The following is a 26,057-nucleotide window of genomic DNA, read 5'->3' as shown; positions in this document are numbered from 1 at the left end:
ATCTCCACTGGACACTACTTAAGTAGGTATTACGAAAAATCTCAAAACTTTGAATTGCAAAAATCAGATTTTGAATCGTTTCCATTATTGAAGAAGAAAAACGATGAGCATGCCTCTAGTAAATCACTCTGTATATCAATTCCTATTATAATATTAGAAAACATACTTGACACACAAGCGGCGTAAGTTTTTCGAATTCCGCGCGTCAAAGTCCGTAGGTAATATCTGTACACATACGGTGATGCTGCAGCAGATGTGAGTGCGCTTATATTATACACAGTCTGTAGCTGTAGACGTCTACTGCAGTTGTATATATACATACAAAGGTATCTACATAATGTTATTATCATTATTATTATTATTATTATTATTAGTAGTAGTAGTAGTAGTAGTAGTGGTAGTATTTATAACAGCGTCATGTACACTGTCTGTATATTATATTTATATACGCGTCGGGAATCGGTTCGGCGCGCGGACATGACTGATAGAGGGCCGTCGAGTGGACGAGGCGCTATCTTTATTGCTCTCTTGTATTAATTAATGCTAAACAACGTTCGAGAAAAATAGGTATCTCGTAGCCGTTAATTGAAGTTGAAGTGTGAACGTTTTATAAAACGATCGGAACCGGAAAGCTTGTTAATCGTGCCGTGCGCGACGCCCTAAACACCCACCAGCGCGACCGCCGCGGACATACCGTGCATATTAATGCGATGTAAAATAAAAAATATAAAAAAATACCGTGTTAATTGTTGTCAGCGGACGACCGGCGATATAAGGTTAGAAAAACGTCTGGCCACGCTGCAGTTACTGTGTATTTGAAATGAGAAAAAGTCCATAATATTAAAGTCTATATGCCGAGTACCTATATATATATATATATATGTGGACGTACTTTTATAGTTTTATCACCTACATAATATTATTATATTATACAATTTATATATTATATATATTATTGCGGGTACATACGCACTACATTACGTATACTATACACAGTATACCCAAGTACACGGTGTGAATGCGTGTGCAGTTTACTATAATATACATACCTATCTATATATGTAAAACAGTATGTGTGTAGGTATATATTATTGTTTAATACTCATGTAGTTATGAGTGTGTATTGTGTATAGTAATAGGTAATACATCTGCGAAAGAACTTTATAGCTGCACCTCTTTGTCCAGTTGCACCAGTTGTCTTCGTCTTAATAAAGCAATAATAGGGAATACACCAAAATGTACGTCCAGCAGTTCCAATAGTAGTAGTAACCTACTTCTTTTGCACCTTCAAAAAAGTGATACAAAAAAAGACAAAAGTAAAATGAAGCCTTATCAAGAAAATATTTTACAAAACCGCTAGATTAAAATACGATTATATTTTTAAAATACATCCCATTAGACATTTCCTGTTAGGTATCAATTCAGAAAATTTACTATATAGTCAGCGACCCCTGAGGTCACCACAATGCAGCGCATCAGGAGGTTCCGGTTAAGTATTAATTATTACTGTGCACTATATACATGTAGAACAGAGATGGGCATTTTTCTAACATAATGTGCCGAAAATTACCTGATTTTATTCCCGCGTGCCATATACTATTATGGAATACATATTATATAAAAAATAAGAAAAAAATGAAGGTATTATTATTTTTATTAAAAATAAAATAAAGTATAATAAGTGTTTAATTTTTCGAGTGCCCTCAACATTTGTTGAAATTGAATTGGACACCCCTAATATGACGGTACCCGGAAAGATTTGTGCTGTTAAAGGTTTTTACGTGTAGTCATAGTACTTATGTAATTATACTTATGTACTCATGTAGTTATGTGTATATATTATAATATTAATGAATATCTTCGAGCTAACCAGCTCTTCCAACTCGTCTAGGCGCGAGTTGTGTTTTAAGTGTCGTTAGGAAAACAAGAGGACCAATAATTGGACACAATCGCGTTTACCGGATAATAGTTGCGCAGCATACCTGCCATTGAAAATAATAAAAAATGTAAAAAACGTGGGTGGCAACTGGCAAGGGTGTAGCACTGCTGAAACATGCACCTATATATATATTCGTTGTAACTATATAGGTATGTGTATCTATTTTTGGCCACATTATAGTAAGGTGCACCAGAGTGCATACGTACACGTCATATACGTTTAAAAACCCATAAATCAAAAGTCCCACGTGATCATCCTCCTTATATTTTTTTAAAAAGATTTTTGTTACATTGTGTACATAATATATATGATTGAATCGGGCAGGTTCTGTTCCGCGTGTGTCCATATTGTTTAGTCCATCGTGATTGTAACAACGTCACTTGGCCGAAACAATGAACAGAAACATAATATGTAATAAAAGTATATGTATTTAATATATCTACGAATTATGATATTTTACTGGACGTGTGTCGTACACACTCGCTGACGAGAATGCAATTTTAAATTCTAAAAAAACTTTTATTTTCACAGAAATTTTATAGTGTTAATCATGTTTGTCGATTTTTTTGTTAATTTCTCATTTTTTAAATACTGTATGTTATCCTTGTACAATGTATTACACGTCTAATAATGTGTAAGACAATCATCGGATGCTATAGACAGCGGAGGTATTAACCTCCATAGTTGTAATGAACTTATGTGAAATGTAAATACGCTATTATAGTATTTAAAATGATTAAAGTAAAATATTTCGTAATAAATACGCATTTCACATGGGTTACTACTCAGTAATTCATGAAAATATATTTTCTGAAAGAGTTCCATCAATGGGCGGTAATCATCACACATATTATGGTGTATTGCAAATTTATTACCATTATTTTTATATTTTTTTCACTCACTCGATTTTACGACTATGCATTACATCACAACACTTTCCTAAGCACATGAAATATACACATATTGTAGTTACAAACAAAAAATTAAATAATAAGACTGTCTAATAATTAATGACCTATATAAAATGAAAATCGGACTTGTCTCGTTGGTAGTGTTGAGCAAAAATTCCATGATTAACAGAAGATTTAAATTTATGCAGTTATTTAGATTGTACCTACGTTATTATGTTATAAACTAAAATTGATGAATTTCAATTTTTTACATAAATACATATTAACATTCATTGCGAATTTTGTCAATTTGTGTTTTACTGCAATTAAATGCTGTGTAACAATCCTATTTTATATAATATTATAAATTAACAGTTCTATAATAATACATTTTACTATAATATAAATAATTGGTCCAAACTGGTCGTGATTTTTCAATATGATTTTTTTCAACTGGTCCGACGAGCTTTGTCCATTGACATTTTTACAATTTAGATTTTAAGACACCAGTTTTTGTAATCTGCGTCACGTTAAAAACCCTTGATAGTTCATCTAGTCGTTTACCTATTTTTCTATAATTACAACCAATATTCCAGTCGGCGGCGAGTCATTCTCAAAATGATATTACGCTGATAGTTCGGTATACCTAGTGGCTAGTTGAGCCAAAAAGGCGTAAAACGAATATCGATGGTGATTGGCTATAATTTGGTTAAGTTGTTTAATTTCATCGATAAATCGTCTTATAACTACTTTGATAGAAAATCACATAGACATAAGATTCCAAACCAGATTCCTTAAACATTTCTGTATACTGTAAGTGTAAGTGTGTTTATTTTATTACAGTGCCTCTGCAGTGGTAAACGAGAGTTAGTAATCATTTTGTCATGATAAAATAATAAATATATCCGATCCATTAGAAATCGACTAAATCACAGGACATAGGTTATCGTGTGTACATGTAGAACCAATTTACTTCATACATAATATTTTGGCCGAAGTGCATGACTCATCCAAAATTCTTATGAACCTACGTTGGACATTTTGAAATGTGACACGCTACAACTTAACAAGTGGATTCACATAATGTGTTCAAAGTAATTGTCGTCTTGTGAATTTTATTACTAAGAATTAAGGTTTCAAGTCTAAAGAACTTATATTTTTAGATGAGATAAGGTGAACTCTGATATATTTTCTGAAAACGTTGAACAAGTTTAACATTCTTCTGATGAAATAGACACTCATAATAACATAGGCATAAATATTACACAAACATTTATAATAATAATTTGAAATAAACGTCTCTCTAAAAACATTAAAAAACTCATAAAACTCTCCAATGTATGTAACTTGTCAAAACGTATAATGTATATTATATTAATATAATTATATAATTATATTACTTATTTCATGTTGTAATTATTTAAAATATATTTTTTTCTGTATTTATAACCTATCGATCTTTTGGACTATTTTTTTTACACTTTTTGAAAGAATTGTTGCCAACTTTTAATTTGGAAAATACCTGCCCAAGAGTACCAAAAAAGTCGTAATTTTCTACAACATATACTACCTACATATAAAAATGTCAAACTTGACGATCGACGTATACACAAATACCTATATAGTACGTCATAATATAATATACATTTACAAGTTCGAAGCCATTAAGATTATACGATTTATTGACAGCAATATCTGATAACCAATTTCACAAAAACGATAAAATATTTATATCTTTATAACGAAACTCTCGATCAGATTTAAATGCCGGCTTTTTATAGGTCGGGGTAGGTTAATTCCACAACCGACCTTTTAGGTCTATGGAAGTGAAATACCGACCAGTTGGCAACCATAGAAGGGATATCAAATCATAGTTTTGTAGTTTTGTAATAATAATTGTACAACTTCGGCTATTTTACATTACATATACCATGTTTCTTAAAAATTAACCTATAAGGCTATAATCCTATAAACTATATTATGGTAACAAATAGGTATAATAAACTTCATAATACGGTGAATCAGTATTTAAAAAAAAAAACATCTTACAATTATTCTTTTGTATATTTATAAATGTTCAAATGGTTATTTAAGCTATTATTCAATTGGTGTCTCAAATCCAAATTGATTTATAGTAAGCAAATTGCCTTTATTATTAAAAATCTTAAATGCAATTTATTATTCAATAAAAAATTATAAATTATCACAAATGATTATTAAATATTTTCCACTCAAGTGGCCCATTGATCTTTGTAATCGCCCATTTTTTAGATACTTAGTAAACGATTAAGATTGCCATAGATAACCCGAGGACCTGACATGGAATTATGTTTTAACTTTAACTTGAGACAACACAATAAAATACGTTTGTCCCGAAGATAGGTACAGTATTTAAAATACTATTATACTTTAAATAAAATGTTAATTATTGACGTTTATCTCAAAAATATTTGTTGAGTGAATCTTTTTTCAATATTAAAGAAATGACACTTCTATGACTATTCACTATTTAAGTATTATCAGTAACTGTATTGTTACAAAACGTTGCCGCTGTGTTAAGTTTCGATCGCATAAAAATATAACTAAATAACAAAAATGCAATACCTATCGTATAATAATTGTTCCACAAAAATAATATCTAATCAAGTAACACTATTTAAATGTTATGAGTGTCATATGTATGCAATGCTACAAATGAACATTCATGCAATGTTCCATTATTGTTGTATTGAAATAATCTTGTTTACGCGTTAACCCGCAGCTGCGGCCTGCAATTATTTTAATATTATTACTTTATTTATAACTATGTTATGGTTATATTCTACCGCCATCGCGGGTTTTTCCATTTCTTAGGATTTCCGAGAAGCTGAACCCTCAGCCCGCGCTCTGTAGCTGTGCCCGTAAGCTACAGTCTTGGCGGCATATATAATATTAAAATATAATGTCATTATCCTGTTGCAGACTGTTGCGGTGCACCCAACTTCGCCGGCCTGACATGTTTCGTCTATTATTAGTAGTTCTACGATATATATATATAGAAATCACTAATCATGTCTAAATAAACGATATTCTGGCTTCAATAACGTGGCGTCGTCCGATTTTCAGGGAAAACGAGCCGGGGACGATGCAGGTGCGTCAAGGAGAATATTGATAAACTTCATTATTCCCACCTAACCACGATATAATCGGTATACCCTGGTCAGCATCGAACATAACCGGCCATAGCGAATTCGCAATTGGTTGAATTGATTTTTTTTCCGGCGGTCAGTCTCCAAAAACTTTTTGTTTTCTTCACGTCGCGCGTCGTCCGATGATCTAATAGATTTTGCGTCGCCATCTTCGAACGTTTCCGTCATTACTCATTATTTTTGTCAACCGTGAAACCAAACCACGTGCGTTGTTCCCTAAGAACTACCTCGCACTGTACCCAGGATACTCTCATCGGTTTGTCTGGTATAGGTATATGTGTACATTATAAGAAAACAGTCATCGCCGTCGAATCGTTTTCGTTCAACCCATAGAGTAATTTAGTTATAGTACTCTATGGTGCACCCGTCCGTTTGGTGCGTTTATAATTTATTTTTTTAGAATTGTGTTGTGCTGCATTGAGACAATATTCCGGAAAAATGACTCTCATCGCAACTCAAATAAAACGCGTCATTTGACTCCCGAGGACTATGTGCCCCGTTGCCCGACGTTAAGGTAAGATTATGCATTTAAGTCAATAATATATTAATATAGTCATTATATAGTTACCTGACTATAGTCGCTGTAGGTGCCTGTGAGGCTGTTCTTTGTAGTAGGATAATACTCTACGACACGCTTCCACTACCGTTACCTATTTAGAATTTATGGTGATAGTACGTATCAGTTAGTAGGTTTGTAATGTCCAATAGTAAAATCTTGGTAAAATAGTCTTTTAACTCGAATGAATGAATATTGTATCACCCTCTCCCCTGTAGTCTATTTTAATTTGAACTTAACATGACATACATATATTATTCTTATATTAAATCCATAATACTATACTATGCAAAATACATACAATTAGCCCCAACCTTATAAATTGTGTTAAAATATTTTGTATACTACAAAATAATAAGTATAATATTTTAATTAAAAGTACAAATAGATACATGTTGTATTATTTGAAATCCTATATTTAATAATGTTATTCTAATGTACGTTTTAATTTATTTTGTTTTTCTGTCGGTTAATTGAATTCTTTTGTATTTATAATTTAAAATAATGTATTGATTTAAACCATTTATAATGATCAAGTGAAATTAATACAACACACCAACCTTGAAAATGTGCTTGTTTAAATTATGCATCGAATGACTTGAGAATTAAACATTCTTTGATAACTGCAGCAAGGCACGCTATATATAGCTTACATTATTCGTTGTAAAGATAGGTTAGATATTAGATGTTTATATGCAAGACTAAATTCGTATAAAATATGGCCTTAAAATGTTTTTAATTTTAGCTTTGAAGTATATTAAACTATTAAAATAGTGCATGTTATAAAAATGACAACAGTCAACAACTTATATGAGTCAAATCATAGAACATATTTGATATTGATTTCCGTGTTTGAAATTAAGTTATACATTTGAGAGTCGCGTAATGGCAATGATTTCAGAAATGATTTAAGCGAGGGAGTACTTTATATGTTTTTAATATTTTGTTAAACCGAATGCCTAATTTATAAATTTAAAATTGTCGTATAATATTTAATTTGTCTTTATTCAAGTACCTATGTTCAATAGGTTTTGTGCGTCATGTTTAATATACTGTATGTTTGAATATTATACTAGCATAAAAGTTTTTATATTTCAATTTGATTATGTTTAAATAAAATAGAATTTTTAAATACTATCAGATATGCATACCTATGATTAATGATTTTGATATAGTATAAAAATTTTTATAGCTTTACATAGTATAGTTTTGTTTTATGTTATTTATATAATTTGCAGTGTTTTTGATGTAGGTAGTTATACTTTTGGTGTAGTGATGGGGTAATGAAACTTCATCGAAATGTAGGTAATCATTTGATTACCAATTGATTACAAAAATGTTTTTTGATGTCTAATTGTAAATAATAGATATTTTCGATAAGAAATAATATAAAATTGACTATATTCGTGTACCGTTGCATATAGAATTATCGGTGATTGAGTAATGATAAATATTGTTCTTTTTCGTTAGTTTTTGCGTCTCAGTCATACATACAGTGACTGAGTCAAAAGTAAGTTTTTCGTTTTAGATGGTCTTCAGTCTCCGATTAATGCTTTTAATCCGACTGATCGAGTACATTTTAAGCAAATATGCTAGTGATAATATATAAGTTCTTCCTATTGACTCCGGTGCCATTTTATTCTATATTCATATACCTAATATGATTACGTACCTAACTCTCTCGTAACTTCATTTCAAATGTGCGCTTCTTGCAGACGACAGCCCTACTACACAATATTACGATTAGGAACAAATACGTAAACTTGGATGTGGGACAATATTCTGTAATTTAAGAACCCTTATACCATGAGAAATACCTATAACCACTTAAAATGTAACCGTTGACCAATAATTTGAATTATGCATTTGATCTGACCTAAATTTGACTACATGCCTATATGTAGGTATTTAAAATGTAATGCATATAATACTATACATACTTATTTATACATAGGTTACCGCTGATGTCGGGAATTTCTGCAATGCAGGTAATGACTAGGGTATGTCACTATGTCAGTGATGCCTGTGGACCATTGTAATTATTGCAATTTGTGTATATTTCTGCAATTGACTGTTGGTTGATATAAGTAATAAGTCTAGTTAATATCATATTTTATACAGGTAATTCCTAATAAATTAAGCTTGGTTAGTGGTTAACGATTTATCGCTCAGAAAATGTTATATTACGTTGTGGCTGAACAAACTAGAAATTTTTTTTTGCCGAAGACATTTTCAAATATAAAAATAACCATCAATTTTTCTCAATAGGCAATAATGTGATCATTTTGAGAATACACATGCAAAATGCAAATACATAAGTTCATTCGGTGTTAAATTATTTTTGGAAGGAGAATTCGGAATTCGAAGTGTTTCGGTGTGTTGGTGGAGCGGGGGTGGCGGGGGACACGTGCAAATAATTATAGAAAGATTTATTTTTTATCATATAAATAACGTGTTGAATTTTTTTTCGTTAACTATTGTCTATTAACTTTTAACTCGAGGTCCTTAAAATTAATATAACTCGGGTTAAATTTTTCCATTAACTTACCGCCCACCACTGGCAATAATAATAATATATGTTATTACACATAATATGCGACGGCCGCTGCGGCAATGATCAAATCGCACTACCGTTAATAATAATTACTTTCTGACGCGTCGTGTGCACCGACATCTTTGGCAGCAGATAACGATAAACGCGCGCAAGTGTGTAGTACCTACGTATAAAAATAATAATAATATAATACAAAATACGCATTATAATAATATAATGTCTACCCTGTGTCCCGGCATTAATCAAAAAATCGGATCGTGACGTGCACCGTAGCCCAAAATTGTCCGATGACGGTTATTATAACGTAGGCAGATAATATAATAGTGTATAATGCATACTATATACCTGGGTAGTGTTTATAGCCGACCAGCGATTTTCGACCGTTTTCCGCAACATTTCGAGCTTAACGTCCGCGGCGAATGCGTTTCGTTTTTCTCCGTCTATTATAATACATGTATGCGACAAGGCGTGATGTAAACCCAGTCAAAAACGTAGTCAGCGCAATTTACTATTATTATTATTATTATTATTATAAATTATAATACTGTGTGCGATGTATAATCATCGTCTTTATTACACACGATGATAGAGCTGGCTGCGTTAATACTGAATTCGGGTTCATGTCTATGATCTCGACAATAATCTCAGAAAATCGCTGTAGTTCAAAGGTGTACCAATTCAATCTTGTCAAACAAAATTGATTAATCGCTTCGACACCTTAATTATATGCTATTATAAATCATCGTCTAGTATACACGTTTTTATAAATCATTTTTTAAATTAAATTATTTAAACAAAAAAAAAGGTGAAGAAAACACAGGAAATATTACACTTCATGCAGTTGAAAATTATTTGTTTTCACCAAACACGCTTTCTGGATTACGATTTTCATAATAAATGTCTGTATTTTTATTTATATCACTACTTTGAAGGTTATATAGAAAATCATATGTAAATATTACGATTTTAAGTAGTCACTCGTGAATTTTCAACTCTGCAGTTTTTTGAAGATATTAAGGAAATCGTTTTTTTAAATAAATATTAGAGTTTCACGATCAATTAATTTAAAATATTTTCTTAAGACCAATGTATTATGTATAGCTTTTGGATATTATAAATAATCAATATACAATAAGAAGAAAGTTTGAATTCGTTCCAGAAAATGTCCAGAATGAAATCTCAAGTTGTACTCGTGTTGTTAATAGATTATCTACAATTTTTTTTTAATATTATGAATACTGTAGCGCACAGAAAAACGAGAATTATTCCATAACTTATACATGAAGCATAGCAGTATAATACAATCGTATCAGCGTACTTTTTTGTTTTATTAGACTAGTCTAAACATAACTATTTCGTTTTATGCTGTTGAACATGCCTAAATCTGTACTCTGCAGTAGTATCTGCAGTAAGGTACGGTATTTAATATTTATACTTTATGATCGTCATTTTTTCAATTTGTAGGGGATTTTACGTAAAGCCAAAAGCTCTGCAGATGTTTAATAATTAATGATATTATATAGGTATTGGCATGATGGCTTCTCTTCAATAATAGATCTTAGGTTTTAATTTGAAATAAAAAAATTTAAAGTAAAATGTTATATTGATGGCTACACCTGTATCAACAGCTTTAAATTTTTATTTTTATGGGGCTTTTTTTTATTTTGAAATATAGCATCAAGAACGCACTTCTGGGCACTTTATTTACATCTCATGATGTTTAGCTTAATGCCTTAATAACGATTTTGTGTTCGACTGTATTCAATATAGTTGTCACTAATTGTATTCGGAAATTAATGTGGTTGTTGAATTTAAAATGCACGTACTATTAGTACTGAATCCACAAACAGCATTAAAATCTTAACATAAACAGCTATCGTGAAATATAAACAATAAATCCACAGTATATAATATTTAAATTCCTCAATTTACATATCGCAATATTAACTTTCGAATACACCGTGGCCGTACCAGAGTGGCTGTATATGTTCGCTCATGTAGATTTTGTCGACTTAAGTGAAATAATTAGAACATTACACATTTATTTACTTTAAACGTGCATTATTAACGAGGTGTCTCATACGATACAATGAATAATAAAACACTTATTTCAATAATATAAAGTAAAATGTGTTCGGTAACTATTTTATTTTATGCTGTATAATATAATTGATCAGACAATTTCACACTGTGCATTAATTTTATTTTTGAGGGGGGGAGGGATGCATATAAAGTTCTTCTCAAACTAAACTCATTTCCAGACATCATTTTTGTTATTTCTGTTCCTATATATACTTGACAATTTGTTATTTTAGAGTCTAGAATTTAGACGATATATTGTATTATACAATCATCTACTTCCGTGCATACTGCATATACATTCACTGTAAGTAGTTCTTGTATTATGTATAAGTAACTAAATATATGAATATGTGCATATTTTATCCAATTTGTTGATTATGATGCGTTAACAATATACCATGGTATAAAAACTATTCTATCAATGGTTTAAATCTATTAAAAAATTCAATTTTTTTAATTTTTCCCATAGTAATGATTAGGTATATTTTAGTTAAGAAATAATTTATGTGCAGTTAGTGTATCCAATCAGTTCTGAGTAGACAGACAGGAACGAATGATACCCCGCGGATAAATAAAAACCACTTTTCGGTGTTCACGCAGAGATTTTTTAGCTACTACTCTTCTGACAGAACCAAACTATTTGATTAAATAAGAGGTGTATAATAATACGATACACGTATGCATGTGAGCCTGATTGTGTGTGCGTAAGTTTGTACAGTCCTTGTATTTTTGTAGGTACATCAAGTCAAGTACACCAAATATTATGCCTAATATTACGCATACATATTTTAACTGAATTCGAACAACTAATAAATTTAAATTTAAAATTTCAGTGTAATGACAATATATATTTTATTATTATTTATATAATATAATGCAATTTTCTAAGACGCCGTGATTCGTCGATGGTTATATTATTATACCTATAGTAGTTAGCGTTCTATTAAAAACACACAATATCGAATTCATTCCCAATAGCTGTGCAGTTCATCAAATCAGTTTAGTCTTCTACCTATCTATAATTCAATCTATGAACATGTTAAAAGTAATATATTTTATAAAAATATTATAATCGTTTATAATTTTAAATAGTTTGAAAATTAAATTTAGCTCTGAGTCTTGCTAAAACAGTAATGCCACTTGCAGACTTGGTGCCTTTTTATTAAAGTATTAGCGTCATCTATTTGTTCATTTTGTATATTATGATGTATTATATATGTATTATGTATATTAAGAATTTGGATTAAATAACAAATTGTTACGATTATACTCACGGGTGCATACTTATTTATAATTAAAGGATGTTTCCCATTATGGATAATGCTGTATCTTCTAATACCTCACTATTTTAAATTAGAAAATATTCGTTGTCCGTTTTATTAATTAAAATTATGAAAAGATTATCAGATGTTCATATTAAAGTATTAAACTTGTACCCTGATGAGTATTCTTATTTTAAATATTGTCAACATGCTGCACACTGCACACTTCATAATACAGAGTGTCCAAAATTTATTTGACTTTATATTTATTAAATGAGAGCTAGTTAAAATTTAAGTTTTTGATTCATATATAAATTATGATAAAGAATGTTTTTCCTATTCAATAAAAAAATTTGTTAACATTTTAGTATCACTAACAATCAATTAAAATAAACAATTTAGTTTATATATTATATTATATACTCACCTATATACGTACTATAATCTATAGATTGAATTATGTGCATGTACATTATCATTTATCACATTAGTGGAAAACACTGCAAAATCATATTAGGTTCATCCTAGATAATTAGTAGTTCTAAAGTTGCATCAATCATAGTGATAAAACTATACTCGCCCACTTTGATGTTTTAAGTATTGTGCTGTTGGTAAGTTTTTAGAATTTGAATTTTTTATTGAATACGTGTATTATAATAATGTTGGGATAAAATCGGTGGACATTCCGTGAAAATATTTAGTGTTGCCTTTAACTTTAAACATAATACTATATATTATTATTTATTATTATATAATGTTATGCATAATATTTAGTGAACGATTAAAGAACACGCATATAGTAATATTAAAATACCGCGCACAGAGGACATACATCGATCGCTTTTTTTATATCATCGATTTGCCGGACCTATAAGATAGCTACTGTATTTTACGATAGGTAATAATAAATTCGGGTGAGCTGAACAGCAGTGCAGAAAAAAAAATTACAATAATCAATTCCGTCTGGAACGCCGGCGGCGGCACGCGGAGGCCCAATGGACGTCAAAAATACTATTCACCACGTGCATACAAACGATTTTTGAAAATAATTATATCACATACACCTTTAATAATAGTCGTAGGTAGGTATATACTGCGCGGTATATACTTTCGACTGAAGGTATATAGTACGTATATGTGGTATTGTGTCAACCCGGGAGCGCATGCGTACAACACCATATATACACAATATTATTACTAAATTATAATATGGATCGCTCGGAGATATGGTAATGGAACTCATTAAAAAATATAAAAAACGAAATTTCTATATATTATGTTGTGCTCAGGTATATATACAAGTATGTGTACGACTTATAAACCTAGTGGCCCCCGAGTTAATTGGCCGACTGTTAATACACATAATATAATATATGTAATATCGTATATGTGAGCTGCGATTTGGTGCTACCGCCGAGCCGCCGCCGCCGCGTTAACCGGCGCGGGTGCGTTCAATTATCGCTCTTTTCGCCGGCGGCTGCGGACCGCGAAACCGCGCGCGCGTACCACCCAACATTCCGCCGGAGACGTTTCATGAGAAATAATAATATAAAACGTCTGACCGCCCTCCGAAAACGCAAAACCAGTTGCTCGCGTATTATACACATTTACACACACACACATTTTTATTCGAGTTTTAACGGGATCGACTTCGTCCTCGTCGGTTCCAACAATTCTTGTGCGCCATTATTATTATTTTTATTTTTCGTTAGTATTATTATTATTATTATTATAAATACGTGTGTTCTTCTATATGTATTATGTATAATAATACAGGGTGATTCACTTCCAAGCACGCCCACCCCCGTGTTTTCCTTTCTTTCAAAATTAATTTATTGAAATGATAATTTTTTTTAATTGCTTATAAACTCCATTATGTTTGAAAATTCTCGAGATTTTTTATAGAGAACCCCATATTTTATTGTAAAATATTTGGTGAATTATTTCTTGAAAAATTCGGACGAGTATATAGTTTCCAGTTATCACTTATCAAAATTTTTTATACTAAGGATAATATACCTTATAATATTAGATCATATTGGATCTAGTATATTTGATATAAATGTTTCAAATCAAGATAGCCCCCCTTCCGAATCCATAATCACGAACCTTTGATCCTTAGTACACTCAGTTAAGGAACTCAAAAACCCCTATCTATATATTTGATTTTAATGCGTTAAAATGTTCAGGAAAATGATCTGCTCGACAAATTTACAGTAGCAAGAGAGTTGTTCTCATTTGAAAAACAGAAGCTTGTATTTTTACTGGATACTTCTTGAATAGTAAACAAAATCACTAGAATTTGAAAAAATAGTATTTTTGAAAATTTTGAATTTAACTGCATTATACAGTAGAAGAAAAAAAGGGGGTGAGCATATTTGATAAATTACCTTGTAATATTATGTACCTCGCATGTATACAATACTGGCTGCTATATTATATTATCTCGTGCCCTATAGCCAATTAATTGTACTTTAACTGTTTCGAGAGTATGATATGCACATTGTTCACATTGCGAATACTGCAGCCAAAGTTTGCAGTTATTATTTTTATTGTAGCCACAGTTGTCACTGTCTTGTGAGTCGTAATTATATCTGAAACATAAGTTTCCGAAGTTAAACCCGCCGACTACAGCATTTATAAATATTGAAGAGTAGAATTATGTGTGACATATTTAATATTATATACCTATAGGTACGATGTTGTATTGCAAAAATTTGATGCTAACGACACAACAATATAATATGAAATAGAACCTTACGTCCCACTGACCCAATGATATCACCTGAAGAGATCCAATAATGTACTAATATAGAGTCACTAGTCACTACCTATATGTACATGCATAATATTAATCGATTGTAAAATCTACGCTATAGTGCTATGATCATGTGGTGTATAGAAATAACACCACTGAAATGTAAAATAATTATAGTTTACATAATATTATGTAAATTGTCAATGGTACGTTTATTTTACGTATACCTATGAATGGAATTACTACGTCTAGTATAATACGCCAACAAATCGCGATGTTGACTTAAAAAGGTCTTTAGTAACAAACGCGATTATAAGGTATACAATAAATTACAAAGTAAACGATAAGATATAAAAAAAAAATCAAATCAATAGTACAATTATCTCGGTTTTGAAATATGATGTTTCTGATAGGTATTGGATTTATTTTTTAGTACGAAGCGTAAACCACTATTAAAAATTAAAAGTGCTTGCCAAGGTCCCAGTTCATCATAATATACGGGAAACGTTATTTCTTTTGTATTTAAATAGTTTAGTTGTATTCTTAAAGCTTAGGAAATGGTGTAATGTTTTTTTAGTAAACAAAATTAGGTTACACCAAAAAAATACCTTAAACATTTAAGAAACAACACGGTTGCAATAATAAATGCAAAAACAGTTTATATTTTTACGGTACAATATTAGTTATTACATGTGAATAAATTACAATTAATCATAATTCATATAACCAGTATAAAATAATAAATTATAAAACAATTTTTATTTTTTATATACAAGATGCAGATATATTTTAATAAATTAATCTTCATGAAAATAAATTGTATTAACATTGTGTCAGGTGAAACGCGATCAATTTTGGATTGTTTATAAAAATGCGTCGATCGAATTTTGATTTACACTTTGGTGGGAACAAGTAATTCCACAAATTTAGTATGGACCTTATATCCTGTAATTATTTATTATAATACATCCCAATGGCGTTATTACATATTTTATAATATTATATATGAATTTAGGTACAAAAGGTATAATAGTTGCTAGGTATGTAACCTAAACACTTTCAAATTATACCTGAAAACTTACCAAGCAGTGAATTAATCAATAACTTTTTTTTTACTTGATTTTTTTTCTAAAATTTGAATCTGTTAATTATTTCAGTAGTAAGGGATCTACATTATTTATAAAATTATTTTTTTATATTCAAAAGAAATATTAAATTTGTTACTCTTTATTATTATTGTTATTGATTATGTAGGTAACTTATTAAATGTAAAATATTTTTTTATTTTTTCTAAAAGGTACAACTCGATGGTGAAATTGTAATTTCTATTTTTTATAAGAACTTATAAATGTTGTACAATGACATAAAATGCTGCATAGTAATAACTTGAATGTAGCTGAAATTTAAAATTATTTTAAAATTAATAATCATGAAAATTCAGAAATTCGCTTATCAATAAAATGTCTGCTGTATTTGTATTATATTTTCTTGCACAACTGAGTAAAACCATAAAATAATATTTCTAAGTATCAATTAAACTGGGTTTTCATTTTTCCCGGGATTTTTCCAAACGTCTTGCTTGAAGGTTTTGGAGAATTTTGTTTGACTATAATATAGGTTAACTGCAGAAGTAAATAAAAAAAAAAAAATACAACCAATAAATTTGTTGCTTCGTGTAGATTAGAAAATACATTTATTTTAAGTATGCATACAAAAACAAAATACTATAAAAAATGTAGTAATTCAATATTATATAATTATAATTTTAGATGATTACATTCCAGCAAATTGTGAGGAAATAAGTTAGATATTGTTAGGGACACTGACACAACTACATGGTAGAATATTTAAAACATATTCAATACTTGTTTAATACATACACATTATACATATGACACGTGTCTTATAATTTAAAAATACTATACATAGGTGTACACACTGCATCATATAATATATACACATCATACTTTGCTTTCCTCAATATCGTAATTAACATTTTAATTACTTCCCTGTATCTTTTATTAAAATCTGATTACGATGAATGGGAATTGAAAATTTATAAAAATTAATTTTATATTTTTAGGTGTGCTTTTTCATAACTCGAGTTAAAAAATAGATCAGCACATATATTTATCATAGCTACTATAACCAGCTGAATACAGGTTGAACACTACCTATATAGTTTAAATAATGAATGGCTTACGTTTTAAACGCGTTAAAAACATTATAGGCACATTAACTTTTACCAGTGGAGAAAAATAATAATAATTTAATAGAAAATTATACGTCGTACTGTTGTAATAATTAAGATAGTGCGAGTTGCGAATAACGCGAAAAAGTGGTCATAAGGTGTAACCAAATCGTGATCACTAGGTTTAATTTGTTTGTGTGCGCCTCCGTGTGATGTTTGTATTTGTCTTACGTATTTTAATTTTTGACAATAAAATAATTTATTTTCAAATTTATTGTGTTGTATTATTTTTATAAGAGAAAACAATATATGACTTGAACTATTATGTTATATTAGGCACTTACTAAATGTCTAAATCCTTGATGGTCAATCATCTTATTATATTACGTAAATGTGTAGAATACAATTTCGTATTACGTTATACTGTACATGCCTCCGTCAATAACGTATTTCTAAACACTTTATTTTTTGAAAATTATTTCTACGTTTCACGGCAGTTGGTCTACTGTTCTGATCAGTAGTTGTATATATATATATATATATATATGCTGCCAAAAACATTTTATTTTAATTTTGATTAACATTTCTAAGTACTTACATACATTAATGAATACATAATTTATTTATGTATTCAAATAAAAAATACCACACAAAAAAAGACATTAAAAAATAAAAAAATAATAATAATAAAAGAGAACATTCTACGGTTATTATTTTGGAAAACCGTTGGAGTATAATATGTGGGACATAATACATATTTACCTACAAGTAAATTTGTATTAATTAATGATAAATATTAAGTAAAACTAAATCAATTTGTAAATTCGAGGTGTTAGGTATTTTGGTACGTTATACAATGGATTTTCATCAATTCTATAGAAATTACTTAGATAAATACTAAGAATTAAATTATATTTTAAGTGAGTCATAATGGATTTATTGACTTAATTCAAAAATATGTGTGGTCTATCTGGGTGTACTATGATTTGATTACGTTTTGTGAATAAATAATTTGTAGGTATAATTAATATGTATTAATATAATGTTAAAAAAATATAACAATAGCCAATAGGAAAGTAAAAAAAAAAAAAATTATAACTATAATTAGCATGGTTCTAAAGCAAGTTATAGTTAAAGTATTTATTTTGTACCTAGTTTAGAAATTACTTTTTATGGTTTGCGTGTTTCTTCTTATTTTCCCTGCCCTAGAATATAAAATGACTTAATATTAGAAATTGGCTTTTTAAAAAGTGAATTAGTTTTAAAGTCGAGTACCTGCTAATTAAAATTGTATCCATGGATTCAGTTTCGTTAATTATATTTATCTTGTTGATAGAAGTTTGGTACGTTCTTGTTGGCAAATGAAGGTTTTGGTAATGGCTTTAAATATCTGTAGTTATTAAGTTTGGTATGTAATTGAACGTCTGATTTTTGAAGATCATTCTGAGTAGAAATAAGTTGTTTTTTTCACTCAACTTGTAGGTGATTGAAAATTGTCCACAAATATTCTCGGTAATTTGAAATCCAATATTTGAAATTCAAATACAAATTTTCATTAATTTCCTCGGTTTTAGTTTTTATAAAACCTACTTTCCGAAAACAATTTCGGATTAGTGCAGGTGGCATGTTTTCCCAGACATTGAAAATCATATGCATGGAATCCGAGACTGAGATTTGGGCAGTATTGTAAGTAGTCGGCAAATTTTCGGCGTTAGATGTGGTTGCAGATTTTGTTTGTTTTAAATAATACTCATATGTTTTTTCGATGCGCATAATATTCTGTCGGAGAGGGTGGACAGATACCATGCTACTTGGTAAATATTTTATTTCGATGTTTTGCAGTTCTATTTGCAAATCTACCATCACATTGTCAATGATGACCAAAATTTTTCTTCCCGATAACTCTTCGTCCAACCATCTTAAAATTGACGCGTAGCAGCTAGTGATCCACGTATTATAACTGGCTTGAAAATGTACAGATAACGTTTTTACATCTTGCAAATATCGTGGAATGTGAATATTGTCAATGATTCTGGGGCGCATTTTATCGGTCCCCGTTATATTGGACGCAAATATAATGCTAAGTCTATGGATAGATTTTTGACATTCCCTATTATCCGGAGGTCCTTTGAACTCACAATTTGAATTTGGTAGGTCGTGATAGTAGAGGCCGATCTCGAATAAACTATATATGTCGTTGGCGTCGTAATTGGACATGACATTTTCGAAAAAGTCTTTGACAGATTTTATTAACCCGTAGTTATTTGCTAAAAAAATTGCGCCTCTATTTTGGTCGGTTACTAGTTGAACTCTTTTATTAGAAATATTGTACTTGTTTTTCCATTTCTCTATCCAATTATTATCAGGAGAAAAATTTTCAACTCCAAGTACTCTTCCCAAACTTCTAGCTTTATCTATTAAAATCATTTTACTCACCCGTACGCTTAAAATACTCGCGTATTCCAACCATCTGACCATGCCTTCCTCCATATGAGTTAATAGTTTGTCATTTTCTCGTTTTTCTCTCAGGTAATGACGACGACATTTTTCTCCAATAGTTTTTACAATTCGGTGTTCTTCAATTTCTTTACGGGTTTTCAACAGTCTTCTTAATGTTCCCACCGAAATATTCAAGATTGAGGCAGCTCTATGTTGAGAAAGGTTTGAAAGTTGTGCGACGTCGTAGCAAATCAACAGCTCTTTTTTCGCCTGAATCGATAACTCATTTCGTTCGTTCGACATGTTTTAAGGAACAATAAGTAAAATTAATAAATTTTAATCTATGAAACACAGCGTTGGAGCGTATTTTAAACTCCACTCAACGCGCTTAACGAGATACTGAATATATGATTGTAATAAAAAGTATTGGTTTACTTTCTGGGTTTGATACGATTTAATATAAATAACGATATCATTATTTGTCGATTAGTACAGACGCTCATCAAATAAAATTAATCCCAATGTTTATATTTTGGTATAATATATATAAATTATTTGAATTCAATTTCACTAAAATTCGAATAGTAAACACATTAATAGCAATATTAATCACATTTATCGACACCAACTGCCTGTTCTTTTGATTCAAAAATAACAATAGAAACTATTATATATCATCGTTACTTATAGTGGTATTTAAGAAGATAAGTAGTTTCAGATAATTTAACTCGATATACTATGTACTCCCGAAATTTGAACCTTTATAAATGTTTTGTATATTGTATGTTAGTTATCCCAAAACAAAAAAGGCATCCGTATTGTGTGTTATCTAACTTAACCCGCCTCAGCTATCTGTGGAATTCTACAATACATCGCGTGACTCAGTGTTAACGCGTATTTTTTTTACCGAATTTTCCGTTATTTATGTTACAACTTCTAAATATTAAGTAATAATTCTAAAAATATGTCAAAAATAGATAGATAATACACAAAATCTAATATACTTAACAATATAATATTATGTTGTTTATAGGTAATAGGTATTCTTATATGTTGTGTAAGCAATATTTTATTGTACTTAACATGATGATATTTCATTATTTTGTTGTTGATTACATGATTTTGTCGTTTCGGTAGGTTGCTCATTGCTCAACTGTGGAATTATTTTGAAGATTTAAAAAAAAAAAATAGTATTTTTACCAAATCGGCACCGCCAACACCTCCGTCGTATATTGGAGTAACCTCTGCCGTACGTCTTCTGCGGGTTGACGACGTGACTACAATTGAGGTGACAGGACAATGTTATTATCGTTTTTTATTACTATTATTGTATTTTATTATTATTTTTTTGTCAGAGGTCAATTCGGACGCCATTACGTGCTCGGGTGACGGAGATTCCGATCCGGTGATCACCCTGTAACAATGCGTATAAAACAGAAAATTACTACATTTATTATATTTTTCCCCATCTCGTCAACGCACGAATAGTGCATTAGTAGCATCGCGCGTATCTTATACAGTATGTATGAAAAATAATAAAAGAAAAGGTTGAATAAAAAATATAATAATATCCACGGGATAAGAATTATGTTTTTTCTTTTCTTTTTCTTTGTACGAACGCACAGTAACTCGTGTCCCGAAAAATTGATGAATATTTTGTTGCCAATGTTTTTTTCGAGTTTGTTCATAGTCACCATTATAATAATGTGTGAAGACACCACTTGCGCTCAATGTAAATCCATTTAAATCGATTACGTAAATCATCCGGCATCGTATAACCTGAACTTGAAAAATTATGCTTAAAAAATGCACATAGAATTTATATGCCCAAATGGACAAATGTAAATGGTCACCTGTAGGTACTCGTTTCGTTTTAAACGTCACAAAATAAATGTCGTTAATTTTGTTTTCATGGTGTATAGAATTCGAAATTATTGAGAACTGCATTTATTATTATATTTGTCGCGCTTTTCCAAGAAAATTTACATAAATTAATTTATGGTGTTACTCAAACTAGTATTGTAAGGTCTTGTTCTTCAATTATGTCCATGACTTTCAATATATTATCGAGGCTTAAATATTATACATATATGTCTCATATAAAAAATAATATAAAAATAAAGTGTCCACTGTGTCCAGACAGTGACCAGGCTATACGTAACATAATAAGCTTGTACATTATAATGTACATTTATACGTAAACTCGTGGTGGTTGCGAACATATATATGTCCATGTTATATTCAATATAATTATCAATCCTCCTTATTATGATATAACCGTTAGATATTATTACTATGGTTCTGGCATAATCGTAAAATGTTAATTAAATATGATTTAGTAATGTTTTTTTTTAATATTTCAATAATTGAAAACAACATTAAAATGTTAGTAAGTACATATTATTATATATTATATGGTGATTATAACCTGTGACTTGAGCACTTAACTTATTCTATGAGATTTGAAAAATAATAATTTACATTATTTAGCTGAATATAATATTATGATTTGTACACATGCAAAATATTATTTTTCAACCGTACAAACTGAATAGGACGTATTAAGCTTGCAATTTATGTGTTTTGATTATTATACCTTTAAAAATTCACCATAAAACTGATTTGTTTAACGATGGGTGCGTAATGTGTAATGGGCTGTGTTGCAATTAATATGAATTCTTAGGAACTAAATATGCCAAAACGGTGTCAATCTTCATAATAATAATTATTTTATAGAATTTAACGCAGTACGGGTTGTTTCGTTTTAAACGTAAAGGATTACGACTATAATAAAGACTTGATCACGTGCCGTCAAATGTTTATATAGGTAATAATATTAATATCACTGGAATAAAATAAAATTTGTTTTGTTGTGTGCGATGAATTTATCGGTAGGGAGACACTATTCCCAATCTGTTTTTAACATTTTTTTTTTCCCCAAAAGTTCTTTTTCTCAATACCATTTTTCCCAAAAGAATTTATCATATAATATTTTGTCTTAGTGTTATCTTATAGTCTATATAGAGGTACCATGTAGGCATATTATTATTATGTAACACACAAATCTGTTAATTGTCGCTGGAAAAAATATTATTTCGTTTTAGAACAACCATCGATGCGCAGTGTTTGTCAATAATATAATGTTATCGTGACGAGCTTTTTGTTTGGTGTTCGGTCATTCGAAACACACGCGTGTAGAAAGCGGATTATACTCGAATGCTCTTCGACGCATACAACTTGATCGATTACCAGGTATATATAGGTAAAACAGTGTAACTCGTGAAACGTTCGAAAAGAAATATTTTACCTGCACATTATTATATTTCAGTTTTTTACACAATTTTTGTGAGTATTAAATCTAATGTGTACTTCATACTTCATAATATAGGTATGTCTATCACGAGTTTGATTTATTTTACTACAGTTGCAGTAGGTACATGTGAATTTTGGACGTCGTCGATTCGTGTAATAAAAATAACGATGACACTGCTGGTAATCCAGCTCTGTCATCCATTTCATGCGATGTATATTATATTATGCAAAAGACGAACGCGTGTCACCGATTCAACGATGCAGTGTCCCATTCGTATTTTTTAAATTTGTTTACTGCAATTCCCAAGTCAGGTCATCCTTGCATCCCACGCGCAGTGACGATTCAACGATGTCTGATGGGTCGGGTTGACAATAATACGTATTGGCTTTGAAAACACAATAATAATAACACAACAACAATGTTTTGAAGTCAGATGATTGCGGCCCAACTGAATGACGCACATAATAATAATACTCCATTATTATAATGTAAAGTTATTATTATGATTATAAGCGATGTAATGAAACGAATGACAATATTATATATTATAATATATTTTTGCATAAATGATCCGTTATAATGTTATTGTGGGACACACCTCTCCACGCACTGACCTACTCTAAAACGATTTTTCGCCACCGATCCGGCAAAGTAGGACTTAAATCATCAGCGGACCCGCCGCCGCTCGTGCGTGCGCGCGCGACGGTCATTCGCTGTCCGTCCACTGCTATTCGTTCTCGGAATCCATAAACGTCCGAGTGCATTTTAACGACACCGTTGACTCCGCCGACACCGGAAACCGCATAATTTTTTAATAACCCATCACCTATCCTATCGCCATTTGTCTTAATATATAAATATAGGTACGTTGTGGAAGAAAATAATATTATTATTATTTTACGTTCTGCACAAACGCAAAAAAGTTAGTACATTGCTCGCACGTCAGAGCTTAAACGTTTCTCGTAAATTAGTGATATTGTAAACGATAAAGTATATCTGATAGGCCGTTAAATAAAAAAAAGCACGCACCTTAAGATCGAGCGGATGCAAATACTGCAGAATTCTTTCCCAATTTCGTAATTCCCGTCATTATAATTACCACCTGTATATATAAATATACAATCTAAATTACCTAAGTTTAATTGTGCTTTTGATCAGGCTTCCCGAAAATTACTCAATAATATTTCAAGCGGTTATAGTTGAATGGCATATCAAAGCGGTTGTGTACGTATATAGTTAATTACGGACTAAATATATGTATCGATGGTCGAAAGCCTTGGACTTGTTATATGTTTTGAACACGTGCCTAGGACGTAATTTACTGCTAGCGTATCAAAATACATTCGTTTCACCTCTGATGTACAAATACCTGAGCAAATAAAGTATCGCATACATTAAATCAGTGTTGCATTATAGATCAAAGGCTAAACGTGGTCAGTTGCTGGAAACAAACGAAATAAAAACGATTTTATACAAAATATTATTCTTCATCTTCCCTTGGATTGAGTATAAATATTATTGTTTGTGATTAATTTACGATAAATACATTTGAAAGCGTCCAGAATTATATTTGAAAACTCGCGTGGAGAAACTATTGAATAACGCACATCGTTAACAATAATAATTACTGTTCCCCATATCTATGCACAAGATTTTTTAAATGATTCAGATAAAATTCTTGAATGTATTAATGTATCGAAAATGCTGTATGCTAAATAGTTTTTTCTTACACAATTTATAGAACCAATCGACGTATACAATTCGTTAGCAGGCTAAAAATGTAAAATTAATATTTGAAAAAAAATTGTATTATTCCGAATAATACATAAATCAATAATATGTCATTCGTATTTGCGTTGGGTTGATATTTTTTATTCTATTCACTGTAAACCCAAAGTGCGACCTAAATACCACAAGGGATTCGCAGAATCCTTAAACTATTAATTGTGTTTATTAAAGATATAAATAGTAAACGTAAACTATTGAAAATTTTATTTCAATTGATCTTTTAGTAGATTATACATAACTTACTTAAGTTCACTAAAATTTGCTTATAGTTACTACTTACTAGTTTTTTATTACTGTTTTTATCCCTCACAACTTCCGTTTGTTTGCTAAATTATATTATTTTAATGAAACATTATGACTGAATTTCATATACCTAAATTACTATAACTGTAAAAGGTCTTAACTCTTATAATTAATTATGGACACTATTTGTACTCGTTTAATGTTTAATATACTATTGCGAATAAGTAAAGAGGTACATACATGTAATGAAGATGACGCACATAATACAGCTATGCATAGTATTTATATTTAGTTATTTGACCATAGGGCATAGACTTAAACGCAATGAAAAAAGAAAACTATATATGATGGTAAATAGTTTAAAAAATCAGAACCTTCTCAAAGTCTCAACTCTCTATGTAGTTTTATTAAACTTCGTACAAATTCATGTTGACGCATTTTTTTTTTTTTTTTGGTTGTTATAAGTGGTATTTGCAGTTAGACATTTTTTATCGCGCCCTCCCATCAATCACATACAGCGACACCGGGTAAGAGTGTATTGTTACTTTTATTATTATTATTAGATGTAAGTAAAAATCCATGTACATGTTTCGTGTATAGTTGTCGTCGAGCCAAACGAACCGATATTGGCGCAAGTATTAACTCGCCCGCGGAAAGAGGATGTGTTTTATTATTTTATCATACAGAGTGTTTCACCAAGTATGTATGCTCACCAAATTTTTTTTTTTGTTCAGTAATGCAGTTATTGAATATTTTTGGAATTCTTAAATATCCTAAAGCACCATATTTTCATATTCTTGAGGTATTTGTACCACTTAATGAGGGTCCTGTGAAAGTACAACGTTTTGTTTTTC

General features: G+C 30.3%; 1 protein-coding gene across 1 annotated transcript; it reads right to left on the bottom strand.

Moving 5' to 3' along the window:
• Nucleotides 1-18,086: 18,086 nt before the first annotated feature.
• On the bottom strand, nucleotides 18,087-20,246 carry LOC111034635 (tigger transposable element-derived protein 6-like). The gene is made up of 2 exons (XM_022315936.1): nucleotides 18,696-20,246; nucleotides 18,087-18,625 (listed from the first exon to the last, which is right to left on the bottom strand). The coding sequence occupies exon 1, from the start codon at nucleotides 20,160-20,162 to the stop codon at nucleotides 18,888-18,890; it is 1,275 nt and encodes a 424-aa protein (XP_022171628.1). The 5' UTR covers nucleotides 20,163-20,246; the 3' UTR covers nucleotides 18,087-18,625; nucleotides 18,696-18,887.
• Nucleotides 20,247-26,057: the final 5,811 nt, after the last annotated feature.

This window comes from Myzus persicae, unplaced genomic scaffold (genome assembly GCF_001856785.1).
Source record: "Myzus persicae strain clone G006 unplaced genomic scaffold, MPER_G0061.0, whole genome shotgun sequence".
Taxonomy (NCBI): Eukaryota; Metazoa; Arthropoda; class Insecta; order Hemiptera; family Aphididae; genus Myzus; species Myzus persicae.
This window is presented reverse-complemented; position numbering and strand designations above follow the sequence as displayed.